The sequence below is a fragment of the Phoca vitulina genome, unplaced genomic scaffold, assembly GCF_004348235.1.
Source record: "Phoca vitulina isolate PV1807 unplaced genomic scaffold, GSC_HSeal_1.0 scaffold18, whole genome shotgun sequence".
Lineage (NCBI taxonomy): Eukaryota > Metazoa > Chordata > Mammalia > Carnivora > Phocidae > Phoca > Phoca vitulina.
The window spans coordinates 9,371,125-9,394,179 of NW_022589721.1; the positions used below are offsets into that span (position 1 = coordinate 9,371,125).

A 23,055-nucleotide genomic window follows, 5' to 3' on the forward strand; every position below is an offset into this window, starting at 1 on the left:
TGTTGGTAACTAATACTCATCAGGGCTTTGGCCAGGAATACAATGCATAGATGCTTAGATTTATTTTAACTGGAAGCTGGATATTGCTTTGTTTTAGGTCCAAACTCTATGTGCTTGGGCACCATCTATAGAATATCATGTGATCAACATGTTTAATAAATATAGGGCCTGGACACATTGTCTTAAATCCTAGGTTGAATCATCCTGCATTTCATTGATATGTCTTAGATGTCTTGGTTTTCATCTACAATAAATCTGATTTCGTTGAAATTAGTTTTCCCATAATGTGATAGTTACAGTAGAAATTTTTATTTACTTTATTGTATATCAGGTATTTTCACATCTCATAAATTCAAATGACTATACAGATATACTCTAAGATTGATTGTTTGCCATCTTTACCAGTACACATTTGCATCTCCAAAATCAAAGAAAAAAACATCAGCTTTCTGTGAATATATTTGGCAGCAAAACCCTGATTAAAATGAGATTATTTGTATCTTTTCTATCATATTCAAATATGTGTAAATATTTGTACATATGTCTGCACAAAAACTAGTGTATTTGATTATGGGTACAGCTCCACAACCAGCTGGAGTTATGTAACATCTGGTATGTGTACTGTATTACCTCTATAAAATCAGAAAATTTCTGAATTCTGAAATATCTAGTCTTCTAGGTTTCCTATAAAATATACTAGACTTATAAGTACATTTTTCTCATATTAAAAGAAATAAAGAACAGAAAGGTTTGAGTTTGGTTTTAATATTGACAGACTTGTGTTCTAGTTACCTAGCTTTCATTTCAACCTAAAATTGTTTTTCAACTTCTTTCAGAAAACCTACCACTTAGGTGTTTAATTTTAATTAATCCATGTGAATTTCACTATGAAGTGAAATATCTTAGTGAAATCTATATGACATTCACAAAATTGAATGGCAGACTCCCTACTGGTGCATGGTTTGATCTTTCATAATCTGATAACTTGAAAATTATGAACAGAAAAGCAGTAACACTGACTTAATAAATTATATAGGCAATCTCATATAATTATGTTATTATCCTTTCTATCATGTTGCAGACGTAAATGGTTCCCTGATGTCTGTTCAAGCAATGTTGATATTTCTACTTAGGACTTTTGGGAATTTCGATTTGTAATAAGTCATCTCCCTACAGAACCCCACCAAAGACTGTGTATTTACTGATTTAAAAAAAAAAAATCAACTATACATTATTGGAGTAGTGTAGGTTGAACTTAGATCAAAGTAGAAAGGAAATAAAGTTTAAAAAGGAGTGGTGGGGGGGGGGGGGGAGGGGGGGGCTGGGTGATAGACATTGGGGGGGGTATGTGCTATGGTCAGTGTTGTGAATTGTGTGAGACTATTGAATCGCAGACCTGTACCTCTGAAACAAATAATACATTGTATGTTATAAAAAAAAAAAGAAAAGAAGAAGAAGGTAGCAGGAAGGGAAAAATGAAGGGGGAGAAATCGGAGGGGGAGATGAACCATGAGAGACTATGGACTCTGAGAAACAAACTGAGGGTTCTAGAGGGGAGGGGGGTGGGGGGATGGGTTAGCCTGGTGATGGGTATTAAAGAGGGCACGTATTGAATGGAGCACTTCATCAAAAACCAAAGATGTAATGTATGGTGATTAACATAATAAAAAGAAAAGAAGGGGCGCCTGGGTGGCTCAGTCGTTAAGCATCTGCCTTCCGCTCAGGTCATGATCCCAGGGTCCTGGGATCGAGCCCCACATCAGGCTCCCTGCTTGAGCTCCCTGGGATCGAGCCCCACATCAGGCTCTCCCTCTCCCACTCCCCCTGCTTCTGTTCCCTCTCTCTCTGTGTCTCTCTCTGTCAAATAAATAAATAAAATCTTAAAAATAAATAAATAAATAAATAAAAAAGAAAAAAAAAAGAATAGGTCCACATATGTGGTTAGTATAAAATGGCTATATTTTATTTTATTTTTTTAAAGATTTTTATTTACTTATTGAGAGAGAGAGAATGATAGAGAGAGAGCATGAGAGGGAGGAGGGTCAGAGGGAGAAGCAGACTCCCTGCTGAGCAGGGAGCCCGATGCAGGACTGGATCCTGGGACTCCAGGATCATGACCTGAGCCGAAGGCAGTCGCTTAACCAACTGAACCACCCACGTGCCCCTAAAATGGCTATATTTTAGACCTAAGAAAATGGCAACATGCTCAAATGATAGGACGACAACTATGCCTGTGGGTAGATTATGACTTAACTTCTCATCTATAAAATAAAAAAAAAATCAATTTCAAAAAAACCATCATCACTGAGTGGTTGTCACAGAGGCTTCTCTACAGAACCCTCAGAAGAGCACAGATTAAAAGTGAGGCAGGGAATGCAAAGAGACTGTTTCTACATAACACTATACAAAACCCAAATGCATAGTGAGATGAGACTGGTTCAATTCCTGAAGAAGAGGAAATCAGTGAAGGCTTATTTGATGTGCAAACAAACAGATAAAACACCTGCCTAACCCAACTAGAAAGATCAGATTGGATTTTCTATCTTTTTCTGTTTTCACATTGTGTAACTGTTGCTCAAGTAAATATACATGAGGATGTATAAGGAGACAGAGGAAATAAAGCAAAAAAATGACTGAAGAATATAAAACAAACTTGGAACAAAACAAAAATTTGCATTATGTGAATAGCTCTTCCCAATGACACTTAACCAGTTCATTTTAATTAGCTATGTTCAAATACAGATAGATCACATACAACAAAGGTTTTTATTTACTAATTAATCTTTTAAATTTGTTTCAGTAATAATAAAAGATCAATTTTGGAAATGTCTTCTTGTTATCATTTTACTATGCCAAATATCTTTTTAACTGCATTTTGATTTAACTATTCTAATTGTAGAACATTTTAAATCAAGAACAATGAAAAAAAATGAACCCATATGTAAATGTTGTATTATATATCAAAAAATTCAATGAAATTATAGTGCTGACTATACAAAGCAATTTCAAAATTTCAGAAAGTTTAGGATTTTTTTATTTCAACCAATAAACAATTATTTTTACTAAAGATTTCTTAAAGACTATTATATATGTCCTCTTATATATCTAAGCAATCATTACACAACTGAAATGTACTAGTTCAAAGTCAGGTCATTTTAATATTTATTTAAAGTATATATGGTTTAGAGGTTATTGTTTATATATTTTTTAAATTCCCATGATTCTGAAATTATAAGATCAAAGATTCTTTTCCAAACCAGTTCTGGGAAATACTAAGAATTTGTGACTACTATTCATTAGTCAAAGAAAAGCAGATGTTTTCATAGTTTATTAAAATATATCTATTCAACATGAAGTCAGCTTTTTCAATGTTGGTAAGCCACTAAGGTTATGACTTTTCACAGAATTCTAGTAAGCGATTAATATTTCCTGTATCAACAGAACAAGGAAACAATAGTTCTTTCATTTCTCATTTATTTATACATGCCTGTGAGAGTTATCTTTTCATGAATTAAAATTACAGTTTAACAGGTAAAAGAACCCATTCCGGGTGTTTGGTAATATCTATGCTTATTTTAACTTGCTGTTGTTCAATTTTAAATTTTAATTGATTTTATATTTTATTTGTTTTATATAACTTCCTTCTGATAAGTAGATTATAGGTAAGACCCATTATTCATTAACTGAGAGTATTCTGCATTTTTTTAATGTGAGGGTTCATAGTTGTTTAATACACCTCTATATGCTGGGTAGAATAAATCAAATATAAAATTAAATTTCATATGGACAAAATAGTGTGATATGCTAAATATTAAAAATTTTCTAAGTCCAATGACATTACATTTTTTGGTATAACTGATATTGCACTTGTCTTTATAACTATACCTAGCTAAGAGACTACTTTTTAAAAACAAGATCTAGTCCAAAGATCTAAAACGTGCCATTTGTTGAAAAAGAAGCTTATCACTCTGTTGGCTGTAACAGGATACAACACTCTGACGGTGCCTCCATTGTTAACAAAATACAAATGAAAAAGAAAGACGTATCTCTATTAAGTTAGCTAAACAGTGAAGAAAAAATGACGTGGTGGCTGGTTACATTTTCTTCTTTCAAATTTGTTGCTCTGAGAGCACATTTTTGCATGCTCAGAGTGAAAATCTTCAGTGACCCTGCCCACTCTTACCCTCTCTTTTCTCTCTGCAGACTCCACACTAAAGCAATCTCCAGCTCTGGGTCAATCATTTTCTGACAACAAAGTAATGAGAATGGTAGATGGATGAGTAAAGTGTGTTCAGGTGGGGGCATCTAGGTGGCTCAGTTAGTTAAACATTGGACTCTTGATTGTGGCTCAGGTCATGATCTCAGGGTTGTGAAATCGAGCCCCATGTGGGGCTCTGTGCTGGGCATGGAGCCTGCTTAAGATTCTCTCTTTCCCTCTCCCTCTGCCCCTCCCCACCCTACTTGCTCGTGCATGCTCTCTCTCTCTCTAAAAAAGAAATTAATAATAATAATAATTTTTTGAAGTATGTACAGGTGTATGAGTGGTTAGAGTAAAGGCATTAATCACACAACAAATGAATTATAAAATGTGTCTCACTCTTCTCAAATTTATCATTCTGCATTTTTAAGTCTCATTTTCAAGAGGGGCATCTATAATATGCTTCTGAATATTTATATTTTTGGAAGTTTCAATGATACAAATGCAAAAGTTAAACAGGGTTAATCTTTTATTAATGTGTTTTTCCATTTGGGGATAATATACTTCACCTTGACAAGCAGGGACCGGCGCATCCCATGCATGATAACCATAGGAAGACTTTCTGCACACAGCACTGCCTTTCCCAACAAGTCGGAATCCTCGGTCACAGGCCCAGCGGACCACACTATTAAGTTGTCCACCTGTCTGACTGATAATGTATCCATGAGGTGGAGATTCTGGTGTACTACAGTAGAAAGCTTTTCAAAAGACAAAAGAATCACTGTATAATTAATGAATCAGAAATTCTTTACAATCCAGCATTGTAACTGCCACCTGTGTGAATTTTACTTCCTATGAACAACATATAATTTTCTATTCTCTTGACAATCCATTGACATAACTTTTGGGAGACAAAACTAACTCAGAACATTTTATCATCACAGAAGAGGTCTTCTGAATTGAAATATACATATTTTTCTTAACACCCTGGTGGTTCAAAAGCTCTACAAATATTTCAGTGAATTTTGGAAGCTGTACTTCTTGTAATTTGAAGGACTTAAATGCCAGTCTTGGTAGTAATATTTTAGAGCATGTTGTTTATATGTAACTTTGAAGTTATTTCCAGACACCTATATCATGTTAGGTCATGCATTTCATTTTGGTTGATGTCTAAATAGACCCCCCACATTCCATAATCCTCTCTCCCAGTTTATTAAAGAGTTTCCATGCTGTCAAGAATGCTTACATATGGTGATAAAAATGTCAATAAAATAAAACTTTCTTCATCTTCTGAAGTCTGAAATGTCAAAAGATAATGTCAAATGGCTTTTTCATATATATGTACTTTTAAGACTATTCAGCCTGGCAGGATCCATTTACCCTTTGTAACTTCAGTGTATTCATCTGAGAAAAATAAGACTTTAGTGGTAACTAGAAAGAAATAGATTGGACTTGGAATATATATGTCATAACCTGTTATTTCTAAAGGAAAAATATACAATATGTCGAGTTATTCTTGGGGTTAAAGTGCTATTTTCAATATATTTATATAAAAATTTATCATGAATATCAACATAAATATTTAGTCTATAATATAGTCAATTTAATGTTTATAATTGATTTGAATAATTTCCCCTTAAGTTATTATGATCATTAAAACTACAATTTCATGTGCTGACTTTTAAATTCCATCTTTGGGCACAAATTTAATAAAAAGACATTTACATTGTTCACATGCTAGAAAATGATTCAAATATGAAAAAAATTAATGATGACTGGGGCATATATTTGAATTTTTAAAGCATTTCTTCTTTGTATGCCTAATAACATTTTTGAAAAATTTAAAGCAAATCTATTGTAGGACAAAATTTATATACATATTAGTATTGTGATGTCAGTGACAAGTCAATTTTGAAGTGTAAAAGACAAATTGTTAATAAATTAAAATCAAACTATCATCTTATAGTTTTAAAATCAAAGTAAATAGACAAAAATTATTTTATTTGTACACTATATATGGAAATTTATATAAATGAGTAAATATGAAAGTATATTTTAAGAACTAAAATTCAAAATTTATTGAAGCCTATGTCTATAATTATTTTGTCAGAATTGTTTATAAAATATTTATGAAAGTAATTTTCAGTTGAACTGATTAGCAATGATTCTTGGGTTGGGGAGACATGGTCCGAACACTGTACAGAAAAGAGCTGCCTGATTAGCTCTGAAATATTCTGTTATTGAGCACATACCCATGGCTCTGCCATGATTTAGGATGGGAAAAAAAGGAACATAATCTTTGTACAATGAAGAACATTTATATACACTTATTCAACAAGAAACGAAAATTATTGGCTCAGTATCATTAGACCTTATAAACAGGAAGGCATATAGAAAAGTTATTTCATCTCAATATTAAAAAGGATTTTCAGCCCATATCTTTTTAAATACTACTTAGTGAAAAGCAGTAATGACAAAACAATTCTTTTTTTCAAAACTAAAGGTTTTTAATTATGTGTTGGTCATTTCCCTTTCAATATTAGACTTATTTAGCAACTATCATAAATGGATGATAAAAACAAAAACAAAGATTTTTACCATTGTACATTTATCTTTTGTTTAACCTTCTCATATCAAGGACTTATTAAATAGGTCAGATACACACATTTGAGCAACAGTGTTACTATTTTGTGAGAATGCAAGGGAAACAAATCTATTGGAAAAAGGCATTAAAAATATCAGAGTTTAACTTATAACTAACATACATAAGTCATCAATATCCTAAATGCTTTTAATCTTTTCAAAAGTCCCAAGAGGTAGGATTATCATGACAGTGGGGACACTGAGACACAGAGAGTTTACATCAATTGCTCAAGAAGCCTCAGTGGAGGAACTGTGATTTAAATTCATGTCTAATTGAATAGGGTCTGTGTCTGTGCTCTGTAGCCACAACCATACTGAGGATGTAGGTGAGATGTGTACTGAAGTTGTAAGTATCACATACCTATATATCTTATCCGGAACCCTTTTTTGTTATTGCCATGATCTGCCGACCATTGGAGAAATACTTCATGACCATTGCTTGTTATATTAAAAGCAGATGAATAATCTCCACTGAGGGAAATAAGCACTGGACTTTGAATATTTGGTCCTTTGGAAAGAAAATAATATAATTTAGACATAACTGAACAATTCTGTTCCAATTTATCTTTAATATTTTATATATTTAGAATATTATGATATATGGTATATGGTAATAGAATATATTTAGAATAGTATGATATGTGGTGACATTGCTCCAAAACCAATTTAACCAATCAACAGTAGCTTAAAACTTATCTCTGTTTTAAACATTTACCTCCATAGCTGAAGAATCTACAATTTGTAGAATAATAAGCTAACTACAGTTTTCACATGGTGTGTAGATAAACTGGATGTTGATACTTCTAAAAATAACTATAAGATAAAATAAAATCATACAAGCAGTTGTTTACACTGAAGGTCTGCAAATATAACTAGAGTAGTTGAACTGAATTTATGAATATGTGGTAGATATAAACCATGGTTACCATCATACACCTGAAGAACATCAAATTCCTTTTCTGTCTGGAAGAACTCTACAAACATGCTGATATTATATCCTTTTTCTACTGAGATGCTCCAGGCACACATTTGAAGATTTGGGTAACTGTCAGGATACCCAGGGCTCAATATGACTCCTGTGGAATCTAGCCGTAATTCATTGGCGGGGCAGAGCACTATCAAAGAAAGATATCATTAAACAATGCTAGTCTTTTAGAACTAAGTGAAAACTGCATTTTAAACACCCAGTACTCTGCTGGGTGAAAATACCAGGAGAAAGGAGAAAAATACCTTGAATTATGTGTTAGAAGAGATAATTTGTATTAAGCTTACAGTTCAAAAAATGGAAGAATGACCCAAAAATTATGGTACTGATTTCCTTTTTTTTAATTACATGGAAGATGCATTACTTTTCTGTATAATAAATACATAGATAATTAAAAAATAAGACATTTATCTCCTGTATTATAAGTACATAGATAATAAAAAGGTAAGACATTTATCTACTTCGATTTCTTTGTATTCTTTCCCTACCTTTCCTCATCTTCTTATGTCCCCTCCTCTTGCCTCTCTCATCTAGGTCTTTGCCTGTCCTTTCCTTCCATATTTTTTTACTCACTCTCTTCTCTCCTCAAACTTTAACTCACTCAGGTATGTAGGGCTAGATAAGAAACTGTACTGTTTCAAGAGTATTTATTCTGGGCAAGGCTACTCCTGATTTCAGAAATATGGTTAAACCATGAAAATTCAACACAATTTTAGGTTACCAATTATCTTTCAGTTCTTTGTGCGAATGAGCTAGGCTTGGAAACACCAAATATAGTTGCTGGAATATAGATGACTAGATGAAGGATTTATATATTCATCATTTCCTGGATGCAAGGGCAATGAAATATTTTGAGTTATAAAGTCTCCATGTGGTATAGGGATGGAAAAGAATAAGCAAACTAGTGGATTATGACAACATATAATTGCTCTTTATTCAAGTTAATAATTTGAAAAGAAATAATTCAAAAATAAAAGCCACCACAACTAATATTGAGATATTTGTAAATTGACCATAGAATATAGCATAGTTAAATATAGTGAAAATACAACACTAAATATAGAATATAGTAAAGCTAAAACATATAAGAGCTGTTTTATTTTTTTATTTTTTGGCTTTTACTTGTGTTTCTTCTACTTTGGTCTGGGATATTTGCTTCTTGGATATGATTTGAAGATTTTCAAAAATAAGTAAATGGTAGCAGGTCATTCTCAGTCTAAAAAGAGAAACCTTACCATTGCTTTCCACAAAATGACAAATATATAAAATAAACAAAAAAGTTAACTTGACAGTTGGAAATGGAATGGAAAATTTGAGTCAAAGATGAAGAACATTCGTGAAGATATAGCTATGGCATATTGAAATGATGGGACATATATAACTGTATGAGAAGTTAAGTTTTAAGGAAGGGTTTATTTAGTGTGTGCTCAGCTATTTAATATTTCTGGAATGCTTAGCTAAGTATCTTTTTGGGTTACTGAGCATGTTACTTCCTCACAAAAACCATTTAGCAACTTCACAGTTTGACACAAAGCCCTCCAAGTTCAGTCCTTGCCTACCTCCCCAACTTTGTTTCCTGCTGCGCTCCGCCACTGAAATGAAATGCTCTGAACATATTGGATGGACTACTTACAGCTTTTTGAACTCTGCACATTCCTTCATGCTTCTGTTTCAAATGTCCTTCTTTCATCGGCTGCATTTGAAATGTTAGTGCATTTCAATGCCCAGATGAAGTATCTCATTCTTTGTGAAATACTTCCTGAACCTCTCCTCCATCAACCTGAGCAGAATTGTTGATTTCCTTCTTGGTGTCTCCATAATGTTCTATTATTGCAGTTAGCAATTTCATGGCTATTTCCTTATTTTTTTTTGTCTCCCTTCCTAGGCTCTGGTTATTGAAAAGCAAGTGCCATGTCTGATTTAATGTGTTGGCCCCAATATTCTAAACTGAACAAATATTCCATATTACTTTTGAACATCTGATATGATTTAACATAATTTAGTATAAATACACAAATTAACCTACTTTCATACTATTCAACACATATCCTCAAGAAGCCCAACAACTATCAGGAATAAGAGACATATTTATTGATTGTGACTACATGTTAAGACACTGTTAAGCACCTTTTGGGCATTATGTCACTTACCACAACAACTTTAGAAAGTATGTACAATTTTTACCCCCATTATACATATGGGGGAACTGATGCTCAGAAAGTCTAAAATGCATAAAGTGTCACAGTTTCACCTGGATGGACCCCACAGTTTTAGCCATCAAATATACCACTCCTTTTACTTCATCTATGTCAAACTCTTTAAAGAGCAACACATTTAGAATTGCTGTCCATATTTTAAGCATGATATAGAAAACTAAAAGGATAAAGGGAAGAATAACAACATTGCTGCAGCCCCTTTTAGGAAAAGTGAAAAAATATTAAATTATTTAAGATAGACTAAAAACAATGCATATTAATTCTAACAGACTCCAAAAAGAATGATTATTTTAGCAAGCTTGTGAATTAACTCAAAGAAAAAAAAATGTAAAGTCAGAGTTTTGGCTTAAGAGCTTGGTCAATTAATTAATATAGTAACACTGCATAAACTAATTCTGAGGGATTGTTTATTACTTTTTAGCTAGTATCTGAAGTGTCATTATGAGATAAAAATTAGTCTTTTCTGTATTTTCCATAGTACATAGAATAGGAAGAGATACAATTATTAACCTATAGGAAATTCTAATTTTAAAAACAAAATATTGAAAGTCTGAGAGATGAGGGATTATTAAATAGCTAAGTTATCTGGATTGTTTTATTTTAATTTTTAGAAATTTATTAAAATGGGATCCATATTAAAAAAAAATTAAGTGTTGCCCTCCAAGAGTTCACAATGTATTTATATATTGGAGTCAAAGAAGTCCTGACATGTAGCTTGTTCACAAATTCCTGTATCTGCCCAAGTTATTTTTCCATGTATAACTTCCCAAAAGGCTAAAATTCTATCCTCCACATTCACATGTCTAAATGTCTGAATATGTATCCTACATAATCCTAAGTGGCTAAAACGTAGTCTTGAATAAAGGAGGAAATTGAATAAATGACATTTAAATATCAGGATTACAGGTGATAGACTTCAGAAAATCCAAACAACTTCAAGATGCTCTAAAGTCATAGATTAAGAGAAAGAAAAATTTTCACATTGGTGTTGGTTTTTACCTCCAAAAATGTCCTTCTGTAAAGCCCCTTGTGAAAATCCTTCCATTTTATTGTAAGGATTCCAATGAGGTAGAAAATTAAATGTTAATTCCTACTTATATATATCATGGTTGGAATAATAAACAGAATTTTTGTTTTAGGTTCATTTTAACAGTTAAGATCCTGCACAAGAAACAGATTTCCATTTCTCAGGAATAAATCCCAAAGAAGGAAGTAACCCAAGAAAATCTGGGGAGAGACAATCAAGTTCAATTCAATTTTATTCAAATTAACCAATATTTATAATTAGTTACTATGTGGTGGGCACTGTTTTGGGCCCTATGGGGTTACACAAAATAACAATACATGACTTCTGAACATCAAAATTCTAGCACATTATTCAAGATCCATCAGGGTCTTGCCCTTGTAATTCCATAGTGAATTCCTTGAAGTCTATACTTCTGTTTTTTTTTTTTTTTTACTTGTGTGTCTTTGTATATTCATCTGTCACTTGGACCACTGCTTGTCTATCTCTATTCTACCAAAGTCTCACTTGTCATATGGAACCAAGACTCAGGGAGCAATGCTTCCATCAAGCTTTGCCTGCCTCATAAACAACTAAACATTACATGATTTGATAGCCCCCTGGCCTGTTTCCTAAACACTCTATTGTTACCACCTGTATGGCTGTCATATCCCCTAAAGCATGTTGCCCTCACAGCAAGGACCATTTATAGCTTGTTTTTTGTTTATTTTTTGTTTTTCACTCAAACCTTCATGCTTAACAGGTGCTCCATTAAAGTTTAATGGCTTTAGTGGTTAGAACAGAAACTATTTCAAATAAAGGCAATCAACATTGAAGACTTTATTTAAGGTTTCTCTTATTTTCCATCTCCATTTCCACCCCTCATGGCAAAATTAATTTAAATAAATTGAACAGACTTTGGGATAAGCTAAAAAAAAAAATAAATAAACCTTGGAAGAATAAATAATGCTTAAAGTTAAATCTGAGAAATAATGTAATAAAAGATACTACATATGAGTTGTATAACTTTAACATTATGGCCAGTTAAATATTTAATGTTTATGTAAAATAGACTTTTCTCAATTTTGCCAGTATTGAATCAAACATAAAACAAATACTTAAAGATCAATAATCATAAGAATTGATACCTTGACAAACTGGAGGTGCTCCATCCATCTGGAGTCGTTCTCCTAATCTGCATGTCAGAATTGCATTGCCAACCAGAGTAAATCCTGGAAGACACTGATACCTAATAATGTCACCTATTAAAAAAAAAAAAAAGACAGAGGGGGGCTTCAGATGTTTCAATTGTAAAATCTGTAAATATTGCAGAATATTTTTTCTTTCAGTCATTTTTCAATTGGTATAAAATTCTATTAGTTATAAGCAGGGATAATATTAAAAATATTGAACTACAACTACTTCATAGATACTGACCAATCAGAACTAAAGCCAAGAGTAAATTAGATCTTACTACAGTAATATCTAACTGGTATGTATCAGTTGGATATAAGCAATAGTGGTAAGGAAACAATCTAGTTGGTATAATTAAGACATTCATTAAAAATATATCAATATATTATATATATATAATATATATATATAAAATATATCAATATAGAGAGAATTTCCAACCTAGTTTTAAAGGACTTTATTATCAAACTGAGCATAATCCACCACTTGTTTTCAAAGATATGGAAATAAAGCATATCTTCTAATATACCCTATATATTCTTCATTGTATGTTTTAGGCTTAAGCCTGAGTTCAAAGAACATCAGTGTGTCTGAAAAGGCAACAAAATAATAATTTGGAAGAAACCACTAGAATATAGTTATATGGTTCAAATTCCCATACTGGTTTTTCAGTTGTACATCCTAGAGATACAGGATTCTTGCTTTTGCCTATACTCCCTTTTGGTCTTTTCACTCTGTCCATTCTTAAGAATTCTCAACAATCTCCAACAATCCAGAGAAAGAGGGTCTAAGATAGGTTGCTACTATTCTTTCTGTTTCTTTTTAAGCAAATATCTCTACTAACACTATTTTTTAAAAAAAGAATTTATCAGACTTTACCTATTTCAAATTCATCATCTTCTGTCAAAATTTCAGCATTGGGTACGGGTGGTGGAGGTTGGCACACTCTTAGTTGATAAGCTATAAAAATAGACAATGTGTTTATTCCTTCTCTGAGAAGGTATATATATTCACATATGTGAAAAAAACACAAAATTATGCAAGGGTTATTTATAAGAATAAAAATAAATGGTATAATTTTATCAAGTTTCAATTATTTATTTTTTAAACATACTACAATATTGAGGGAAAATAAATCATTCCTTAGATACCAAAATATTTTCCCATGGTAAGAATACTTACCTGTAACTTATTTCTCACCCTCATTATATTCCTTCTTGTTATGTGCTTCATCACACCTGTTATTTTTCTCTTTGGTGTGATCGCAATTTGGAATTATATATTCATATTTGTTATGTGCTCAATGCCCATCTTCCCCAAAGTTCATCACAGAATCCCCTTTACCTAGCAAAGTGCCTGGCATATAGTTACAGTTGCAAACAGGTACTCAATGCTTACTCTATTCCAAGAAATATTATAAATACTTTACTTATAATAACTCTATTAGTCCTCACAAAAATGTTATTTATTTTATTACTTAATTTATGATTAGGTCCATAATTAATTATGCCCATTTTATAGAAGAGAAAACTGTTGAAGAGAATTAAAGAATTTGTCTAAATCACACAGCTATAATGTGACAAAACTGGGATTTGAACTTAGGAGTTCTGACTCCAGAGCCTTCTCACACATGCTATATTAATATATTCATGAATTATCTGTTTGTTAAATTTCATGTTTCTAATAATCTACATCACTTGAATAGGTCAACCTCATTACATTAGAAAGATTCCTATTTGGCATAATTTAAAGGCCATCAAAAAAATAAAAGCCCTTTATGAATCTGAGTATCATGACTACTAGCCCCACCTGATATCTATATCACAATCATTTGCTTCATTAAAGTCTTATTTTTACTAAGATTTTTTTAAAATGTAATATAATCTTGTTCAGTCAAGAAACACACTCGATTACTATTATAACATTTGAAAAAAAGTGTGTTTCATATGCTTAATTTTATTACTTAAACTCAGGAGTTAAATTATGTATCTCAATGACCCAATAAAGAACCTGACACACAACTCTTACAGGGTTGAGCCAGGACTCCAGCCTCTGTCCTCTAACTCTAAAGCCCATACTTTCAATATTGCCCCTATCACGAGAAAATTATGAGAGTACTGAGGAACATCAACTGGACCACTTAAAGAAAACTCCTATAAAAGGAGATGGATAAAATACATTTTAAAGAATGAGTAAAATTTTCCAGTTCTGAAAGGTAATCATGTGCATAAGAGCATTTCAGATGGAGGAGAAAACGTGAGCAAAAAGTTGGGCATTGGTTCATCATCATGTAACAAAAAGCCATTTATAAGAGGTCAGTAGGCTAATACACCTCCAGGTTACTAAGGACAGAAAAAGGATGAAAATTTGTCAAAATGTAGCTGAAGAGGAATGAATCAAGGAAAATTTTTGTTTCAGTTTCCTGCTGTAAATTGTTGTATGTCTCTTCAAACATCTTCCTTCTAGTACTTCAACCTTTTTATAAAATAAATGCACTTGCTGTGCAATGATGATAATTTGCAAGTAAAACACTGCTCTACACAGAAGGGTTACCACTAGTGAAAAGACTCGCTGGGAAAGAAGCCTAGGACAGAAAAGTGTAACCTGGATTTTTGAGAAAAAATTTTAGAGTAACATTAGGAATTTTGAAAATCATTTTCCTGAACTTAGACCTTAAAAGGGGTACAATAACCAAGATAAACGGTAATTGTAATAAATGCCAAAGAGGTAGGAGAAAGGGGATAGGAAGATACAGAGAGCCTGCCATAGAGAAATCCTTAGGAGACTATGCTGAGAACAGTTGAACTATGTAAATCTGACTATAATGTAAAGGAGAAGGAAATATTTAAAGAAACCCCTTTGCATCTGTTTTTCTTTTGACTCTCAAAAACAAAGTCCTACAAAAAATCAAATCATAAACAGCTATCAACAAATCTGTTCTCAATCTTCATCAACTTCTATTGGTTTGTTCACTAAAATAAGTCTAAAATGTGTCCAGTGTCTTTCCATTCTTTCTGCCAACATCTCAGTGTAGAGCTCTGTTATTTAGTACCTACTGTACTGAGTTGAATAGTACCCAACAAAATTTATGTCTTTCTTGGAACCTTAGAATGTTATTTGGAAATAAGGTTGTTGCAGATGTAATGAGTTAATTTGAGGTCATACTGAATTAAGGTAGGCCTTTAAACCACTGTGACTGCTGTCATTATAAGAAGAGAGGAGACAGACATTTTGTTGTTTATTAAATACATATTATTGAGGGTCTAGTGTGTGTCAGACACCATGTAATAGGCGCTGGGAATGTGATCATGAACAAAGCAGACACAACCTTGCATTTATAGGCACTAGTTGTCAGTGAGAAAGATATTAATCAAATTATCTTATTAATGAGTAGAAATTACTTATGAGTTGAAACAAGGTGTGTGTGTGTGTGTGTGTGCACACGCCCATGCATCCACAAGTATGTGTGTTGGGGAGAGGGATGACACATAGAAGAATAACCCAGGCAGAGGAATCAGCAAGTGTGAACCAGCAAAGAGGAAGGCTGGGGTAGGGGGTTGAAGAGGGTGGGAGTGGAGGGGCTTGGGTGAGAGAGTGCTGGGCAGAGTGAGAAGGGATAAGAAAGACTGGTAAACTGGGGCTAAGTCTCCCAGGAGGGTATGGGCCATGCTCAGGATTTATTTATTGTAATCTTAAGAAAATGGCAGGCCTGTGAAGAGTTTTACATCCAGGAGGAATGTGATCAGATTTCTCCTTTAAAAAAATAACTCTGGCCACAGTGGGAAAAATAAACACAATTGGAAAAGAACAAAGGTGAATATCCAGAGACCCCCTAAAGAGTCTATACTGCAGCGGGTATTGAATAAACAATTGTTGATTGGATCTAAAAAAACTCACAAGTGTCCTCAAATGACTTGACATTAAATTAAAAGTCTTGATTATGTTCTCCAAGGGCCTCTAACTTTGTTTAATTAACTTCAGCCCCATCTATTAACCAGTTTATAATTTTAGCTGCAAATGTAGAGAGTTCCTCTCCTCCACTTAAAACTCAAGTACCCCTGATGTGTTATGTCACCTATGATTCCATTCACTCCTCATAAAAAACATTAAACCACATCTCTATACTTTCTCATAATAAACTTTGAAAAGTCAAACCTGTCTACAACCTAACCTTTACTGTAGTCTCTTCTATCGCCTAATCAACATAGCTCTCAAATGGATGACAGTGTAACATCTGATGACATGTCTAAAACTATATTCTATAGAATTTTATTCTTATCTGTCTTGCTTTCTTGAAACCTATCTTCTTGTCTCTTTTATAATTTTGTCCTCAGATGGCTAAAATAGAGACATCGTCACTGATCACGTTAGCCAGAGTTAACCTCTTGCAGTTACTCTGTTTCACATCTATTTGCCCTCTGGCAATTTTAACAATCTGTAAGAATTGTTTGCTGCCCATTTTCTTGCACTAGAATATAAACTGTGTGAGAGCAGGGACTTTTCATTATCTTATTAACAGCTAACTCCTCAGGTCATAATGCAGTACCTGACATACCAGTGGTCAGTAAATATTTTCTGAGTAACTGAATGCTAGAACAATGAATGAATGAATGATGAATGAGCAAAACATACATATTAAATAAATCCTTACCATATTGAGTGTGGACTCAATCCAGACTCTCTGGGTTTAAATCCTGTTTCTAATGCTGACAAGTTGGGAAATCTATGGCAAGTTACTTAACCTTGACCTCACTTTCCTAATTTGTAAATAGTAATGATAATAGTAATGATAATAGTAATAACTTTATGCCAACCTGAAGGGTGATTACAAGGATCAAAATGTTTATATATGCAAAGCTTGGCACATAGTAAGTACTCTACAAGGGTAAGTTCTTGTAGTAAATTGGGAGTTCAATTCCTTCCACATATTTGGTGTTCACAGATGAGTAAGAACATTTGGTAAAATATACTTTTTGTTTTTTCCAAGTTTCGCTTTTTATTTATGAAAAACATTTTGATTTGGCAATTACTGAAATCATTATAAGCGGTTTAGGCATATTATCTTGGCTGGTAGGAGCAGGGTGTATAAGGAAATGGTTCGAGGTATGATAAATCAGGTATGATGTAACTGGAGAATTCAACAGTGCAGCTCTGATTTTTCTGAAGATGTTTCTATCAAACCAATCAACATCACTGGGAAAAAATATATATTATCCAGTTTGTGTTGGAGAGTAAATACTTGTGTGCACAGGGCAGGCTGATCTAGTTTTTATTCTGAAAGCAGACTGCCTATGTTCTAATCTTGGCTCTGCTACTTGTTAACTCTATGACCTTAGGTAAACTGCTCAGACTCTGTGCTTCAGTTTTCTCAACTGCAAAATAAACATAAAGCTAAGATTGAGTTAATATATTGTCAAGTGCTTAGAACTGTGCCAGACACATATTATGATTTCAAAGAGACAGTGCATTCCCTGTTTGGCAAAGGTTAACAGGAGCATGTCTGCTTTGATTATGGTTATGCCCTGGACACATATAATCTCAATCGAACATGACTTTACTTACAACCCTGATGTCATGCAAAGGGCTAGTACTCATGTGATTTCCCAGGACACATCAAACTATCCATTTTGTTTCTATTGTGATTTAAGCTGTATATTTGAAAATGCTGAGATTCCTTATTTGTTTTACACTGATGAACATTACACTATAATAGAAAGTTATTGGCTTCAGCAACTCATTCTATAGTCATGCATATTGTTGTATGTGCCTTGGTCTTACAGCTGCTAGTACAGTGCTCTGGAAAACATATTCAATAAATATTAACTAATAACTAATTGAATTAAAGCAATATCACATCCTTTATAATATGCTTTGGTTACTCTGGAAGAAAATAAACAGGTCTAGGATGAATACCCAACATTGCATGGCTTAGTACCATAGATTGTTTGAGCTGGAAGTTACCTTATAAATCACTTAGTCTGCTTTTTTTATTTTTTAGGGAGTGGAAGGAGGAAAAAAAAGGCCCTAGAGAAGTGAAGTGAGGTACACAAGGCCACACATCCAGTTACAGGTAGAACATATATTTGAGTCCATGCTTTTCATGATTATTCTATTTAGAAGCACCTATACAGTTATGACTGTTAATGAAAAAGCTGTATAACAGATATTTACACATTTAAATATACCTTTGACTTAAATCTGTGCTCTTTTTAGAAGAATCATTTTAATCAACATGCCATTCAGCTTGAAACCACCATTTACTATTTAATAGTTACATGAGGGCATCATATTCTATATGTCAGTATCTTTTTTTTTTTAATGTAGGCTCCACACTCAGCATGGAGCCCAATGCCAGGCTTGAATTCACAACCCTGAGATCAAGAGTCAGATGCTTAACTAACTGAGCCACCCAGGCTTCCCTATATGTCAGTATCTTTTGAGGATGACTATTGCTTAAATAGCACCATGTTTTGGTTCAAATGTGTACAGATCTCTGGATCCTGGTCCAACAAATTTTCTTCTTGAAATTGCTTTAGAGTTTAATTCTGGCAATATTTTTTGGTTATTTTTAATTTCTTATTTTCTTTGCAATGAAACATCCAATCCAATTCCAGAAAAGAATGCTCTATTTATCTACTCCAGTTCAACTGAGCTATTAAAGGCTTCTTCAAAAAAGACAACATAGAACACTGGCAAATTGCCATTCCTCCTCTAAACCAAAAAAGCTCAAGTACACAACCTTTCTGCCAAGTACCAACACAGTATCTCTTAAAGAGGAAAAAAAAATATTTTTAATGTTCCTGTATAAATCCTAAGTGCTCTACAATGACTGATGGTGACTCAGATTAAGTCAAGTATGATAATTTCATGATTTGGGAAAGATTTGGAGGAGGAAAAGCATTGACGATTACATGTTTGTTCAGTTATGTAATTTTGTCAATGTTATTTCAAAAGTTATGTAAAGCAAGTTTAAGTAGCTCCAGTGAAAGAAGAGTTAGTGTTTAAAATAAAAAGCTCCCTGAGTTCTAATTAAGAGAGAAAATTATACAGACTTTTTTTTTTTTCCATTTTGGAGAAAATCTGCTAGCAAGTTGACATGAACCATATAGGTAAGTTTCAGCAGTGCTGAAATTACTTACAAATATCACTTTTGCTCCATTAATATTATATAGTCAGTTTCTTTCTCTGCCTATATAAGGGAGAATCTTAGCAACCAAGAGCAAATGACTCATCCCCAGATTTAGAGTTGAGACCAAGAAATTCCCCATCATGAGAAAAGGATCAACAAGAAGTCACTCTTGGTATTTCCCCAGAGATGTAATAAAAGAAGTATAGTAAACAAAACTATTGGGAAATCTCCTGAATTATCCATTAAAAAGTTTCAGTATCTGCTGCATGAATTCACTTCCCAGTATTCAGATAGCTCATTGAAATTATCTTGCTTTAGTACTGAGCTCACTAAAATCTGAAAAATTATATGCCAAGGTTGGGTAATCTCGCACATCAGTAGATAACAGATACATCAGCAATATCATTTGACCTCTGTCAGTCTCTGTTTTCCTTTCTCTCCTCACCACCATAGTTTGGTTTGCTTTTGGTTGTAAAGGAACATGCTATAGCTATCTTTAACTATCATAAACTAGTCTGTGTACTGAAAAGAAAGGAAAAGAAAAGAAAAAAAAAGAAAAGAAAAGAAAAGAAAAAAGAGAAAAGAAAAGAAAAGAACACAAAGACAGCTCATGTGTGTTCTCAGCTTAGAATTGGCCTGGCTCTAACTGATAGGCTGTGATTTTCTACTGTTGACCATAAACAATTTCACTAACAACTAGAATCAGACATGATAACTCTTTGACCTCGTTGGAACAAGACAAAAAGAAGACCTTTCCATAATTATGTCTGAGCACAATAAAAACCAAGAACACTGTCCAAACTGCCAAAATGACCAAGACTCTTCCATCTCAGCTAACAAGAGCAAATGTTGCTTCCATACCAATTATTGTTCCAGGCATGTTCCATTCTTTCCACCTTCTAGAAAAAAAAAAGTATTAAGATACCCAATTATAGGGGCACCTGGGTGGCTCAGTCGGTTCAGTGTCTGCCTTCAGCTCAGGTCATGATCCCAGGGCCCTGGGTCCAGTCCCGAATCGGGCTCCTTGCTCAGCAGGGAGCCTGCTTCTCCCTCTCCCTCTGACTGCCATTCCCCCTGCTTGAGCTCTCTCTCTCTGTCAAATAAATAAACAAAATCTTTAAAAAAAAAAAAAAAAAGATACCCAGTTCTAGAACTGCTCCAATTTTGTAACAACACCCAGCCTAGAAATACAGCATGCTTCCTTGAACCTTTCCAGAACTATCTTGCACAGCCCAAATCCTATAACAAGGCTCTCCTAATACCCTCATACTGGATGCCACAGGGTTCCTCATGGTGTGTTGTCTCACTCATTATGGTGAACAAATAAAACCCAATTTTGTTTAACTGAAAGGTGTTCCTGATGGACTTTGGTTGGAGGGGACTGACAGTAAGACATTGTACAAAAAAAAAATGCCATAACGTATGAATGGATGTGCACATGGAGCCAAATGTCAAAATATAGTAAGTAATTTTGGAATGATTTTAGTCATTTTAGTAATCACTAGTCATTTAAGTAATAGGAAATGGTATTATCTTTTCCTCATAACAGTTTCACCAGTTTGTTTTTTTAGTTTCTTCCCCACATTTTGTATGTATATATATATATATATATATATATATATATATATATATATAAAATTGTATGATGTCCATACCCTCTATGCTCTCTAGATATCAAACAATGAAACACTTTATGAGTTCCATGCTCTATCTACTGATAAATGAAAGGAGGTCAGGTCTTTAGGTTGTGTGAGGCAAAGGGGTCACACAGTTCAAAGCAACGGTGATTTATGTCTTATATAAAATGTGTCCTTATATCTGCAGCAGTCTCTTTTAGGATGAGACTTTGTGGAGTTAAATATACTTTCCCTAAATACAGCATTTACTGTAAAGGCAAAATAAACTTAAAAGATGACCTAAAAGATATTACAGGCCTTTTAAACACATTTCTTAAAAATAATCTGGAAGTCAATATGTAATCAACTCATTCTTTCATAGAAGATGTGCCAATGGATAAACATTGGAAAACAATGGATAATATAAATTAAATCATAATATAAATTACGCTTACTAAGAGAGTCTTCTGTATATAAATTGAAGTTCTCTAATATTCTGATATTAGAAAAAGCGGTGCCCTGGATAATAGATTTAAAAATGAAAATGATACTTTGTTTTAAATGAGTAAATATATAATCTGGTTATGCTATAGTCTCCTAGTTGTTTTGGTTGCCATAAGTCAGACCCCCAATAAAAATTATCTTCTTTTCACACAGTGACCTTACCACATGTTGGAAACCACAAAGAACATACTAAATTGCAATGAACCTACATATTGTTGTAAACTTGTAGGTCACGAAGAAGAGAAGCACCACAAAGTTTGAAGTTCTAAGTTTTAATTAGGAGGGGTATTTTCTAGAAAATGAGATGACTTATCATCTTGCTAAAAATTAAAATCATTTTGCCGAATTCTTAAGGAAAAATTAGATTTCCAGGCCATTAAATATAATCTATGTGTTCGACAATACCAGCTTGGGACATTGCGTGGCATCCAGTAAGAACTCTCTATATTTTAGCTATTATTATTGCCAATATTGTTGTCATTATTTAAAAAGAGGTCATTCTATGGAGTTGGATGGACCTATTTTGAATTCGAGGCAGCTCTTCTTTTTATTAGTTCTCTAGCTTTATGTAGGTTAATTTTTTTTCTTTCAATTCTTTCATTATTAAAATGGGGATAATAATACTTATCTTGCAGAGCTATTACAAAAATTAGCAATAATACATGAAAAGTAGCTAGCAGAGTACCCAGCATATTAAGTTTTCAGTAAATGGTAGTTATCACTATTCTAGGGTTTGCAAAAACAATGCAGTTAAGACAGGTTTTGTGTAATTTACTTTTAGGAAGTCACTGATTAGGACTGAATATTGTTAATATTTATTATAAGCCAAATCCATCTTAACTCTATAGCAGATACCAAGAAAATTTAGCTCTTACCTTAGGAAATTACAATTCCAGCAATACAGAGAGAGACAAAAACATTTTCTTAGATAAAAAAGAAGTATGATATCTGAGATAAAGTGTCTCAACATTTACACCTGTCCTATTTTTTCATTGCATAGAACTTTCATTTTTCAAAGCTTTTTATGAACGTTATTTTTGATCATGAAAGGCTTTATGAAGGAGATGTTTTATAAAAGACAGATGGCTGGCTGGATCTCATAAAGGAAGTCAGGTTAGGAGAAAAGAAACACATTTTTTTTCTCTTTTCAAATATATTAAAAATACATTAATAAATAAAACCTAAATGATCAGTGTGACCTTTAAGAAAGTATGTGAAAAGATTGATCTGTCAAATTTATAAAATAAATACACAAGTCCTAAGAAAACCGCTTCTGACTTACAATAGGGCATAAGACAAGGACCTATTAAATCAGTAACAGATTTGAAAGAAAACTGAGTTGGGGAGTAAACCACTGTAAGTTTAGGTATACTTACTCAGCTTAACATTAAGTGTTAAATAGTGCATTGCCTTCTGGTTTACTTTTTTTGTTGTTTCTGTGAAGGGAAATGCATGCATGTACCTGGTCATAAAATAATCTTTGTAGAAGTTGTAAGTAATACAGATCAAATAAAATCAATTAAACAGCTTTTTTTAAAAAAAAATGATTTTGAACTCACTCTTTCCA

The 23,055-nt window shown here is 33.1% G+C and overlaps 1 protein-coding gene across 7 annotated transcripts in view; it reads right to left on the reverse strand.

Moving 5' to 3' along the window:
- Positions 1–23,055, reverse strand: part of CSMD3 (CUB and Sushi multiple domains 3) — a 1,192,082-nt gene that overhangs the window by 74,001 nt on the left and 1,095,026 nt on the right. For all 7 annotated transcript variants that reach the window (XM_032415697.1, XM_032415696.1, XM_032415695.1 and 4 more), the window contains 5 exons: positions 13,119–13,199; positions 12,194–12,307; positions 7,768–7,956; positions 7,203–7,349; positions 4,768–4,956 (listed from right to left, as the gene is read on the reverse strand). In XM_032415697.1, the coding sequence (XP_032271588.1) occupies positions 4,768–4,956; positions 7,203–7,349; positions 7,768–7,956; positions 12,194–12,307; positions 13,119–13,199 (720 nt within the window). The remainder of the gene's footprint in view (positions 1–4,767; positions 4,957–7,202; positions 7,350–7,767; positions 7,957–12,193; positions 12,308–13,118; positions 13,200–23,055) is intronic.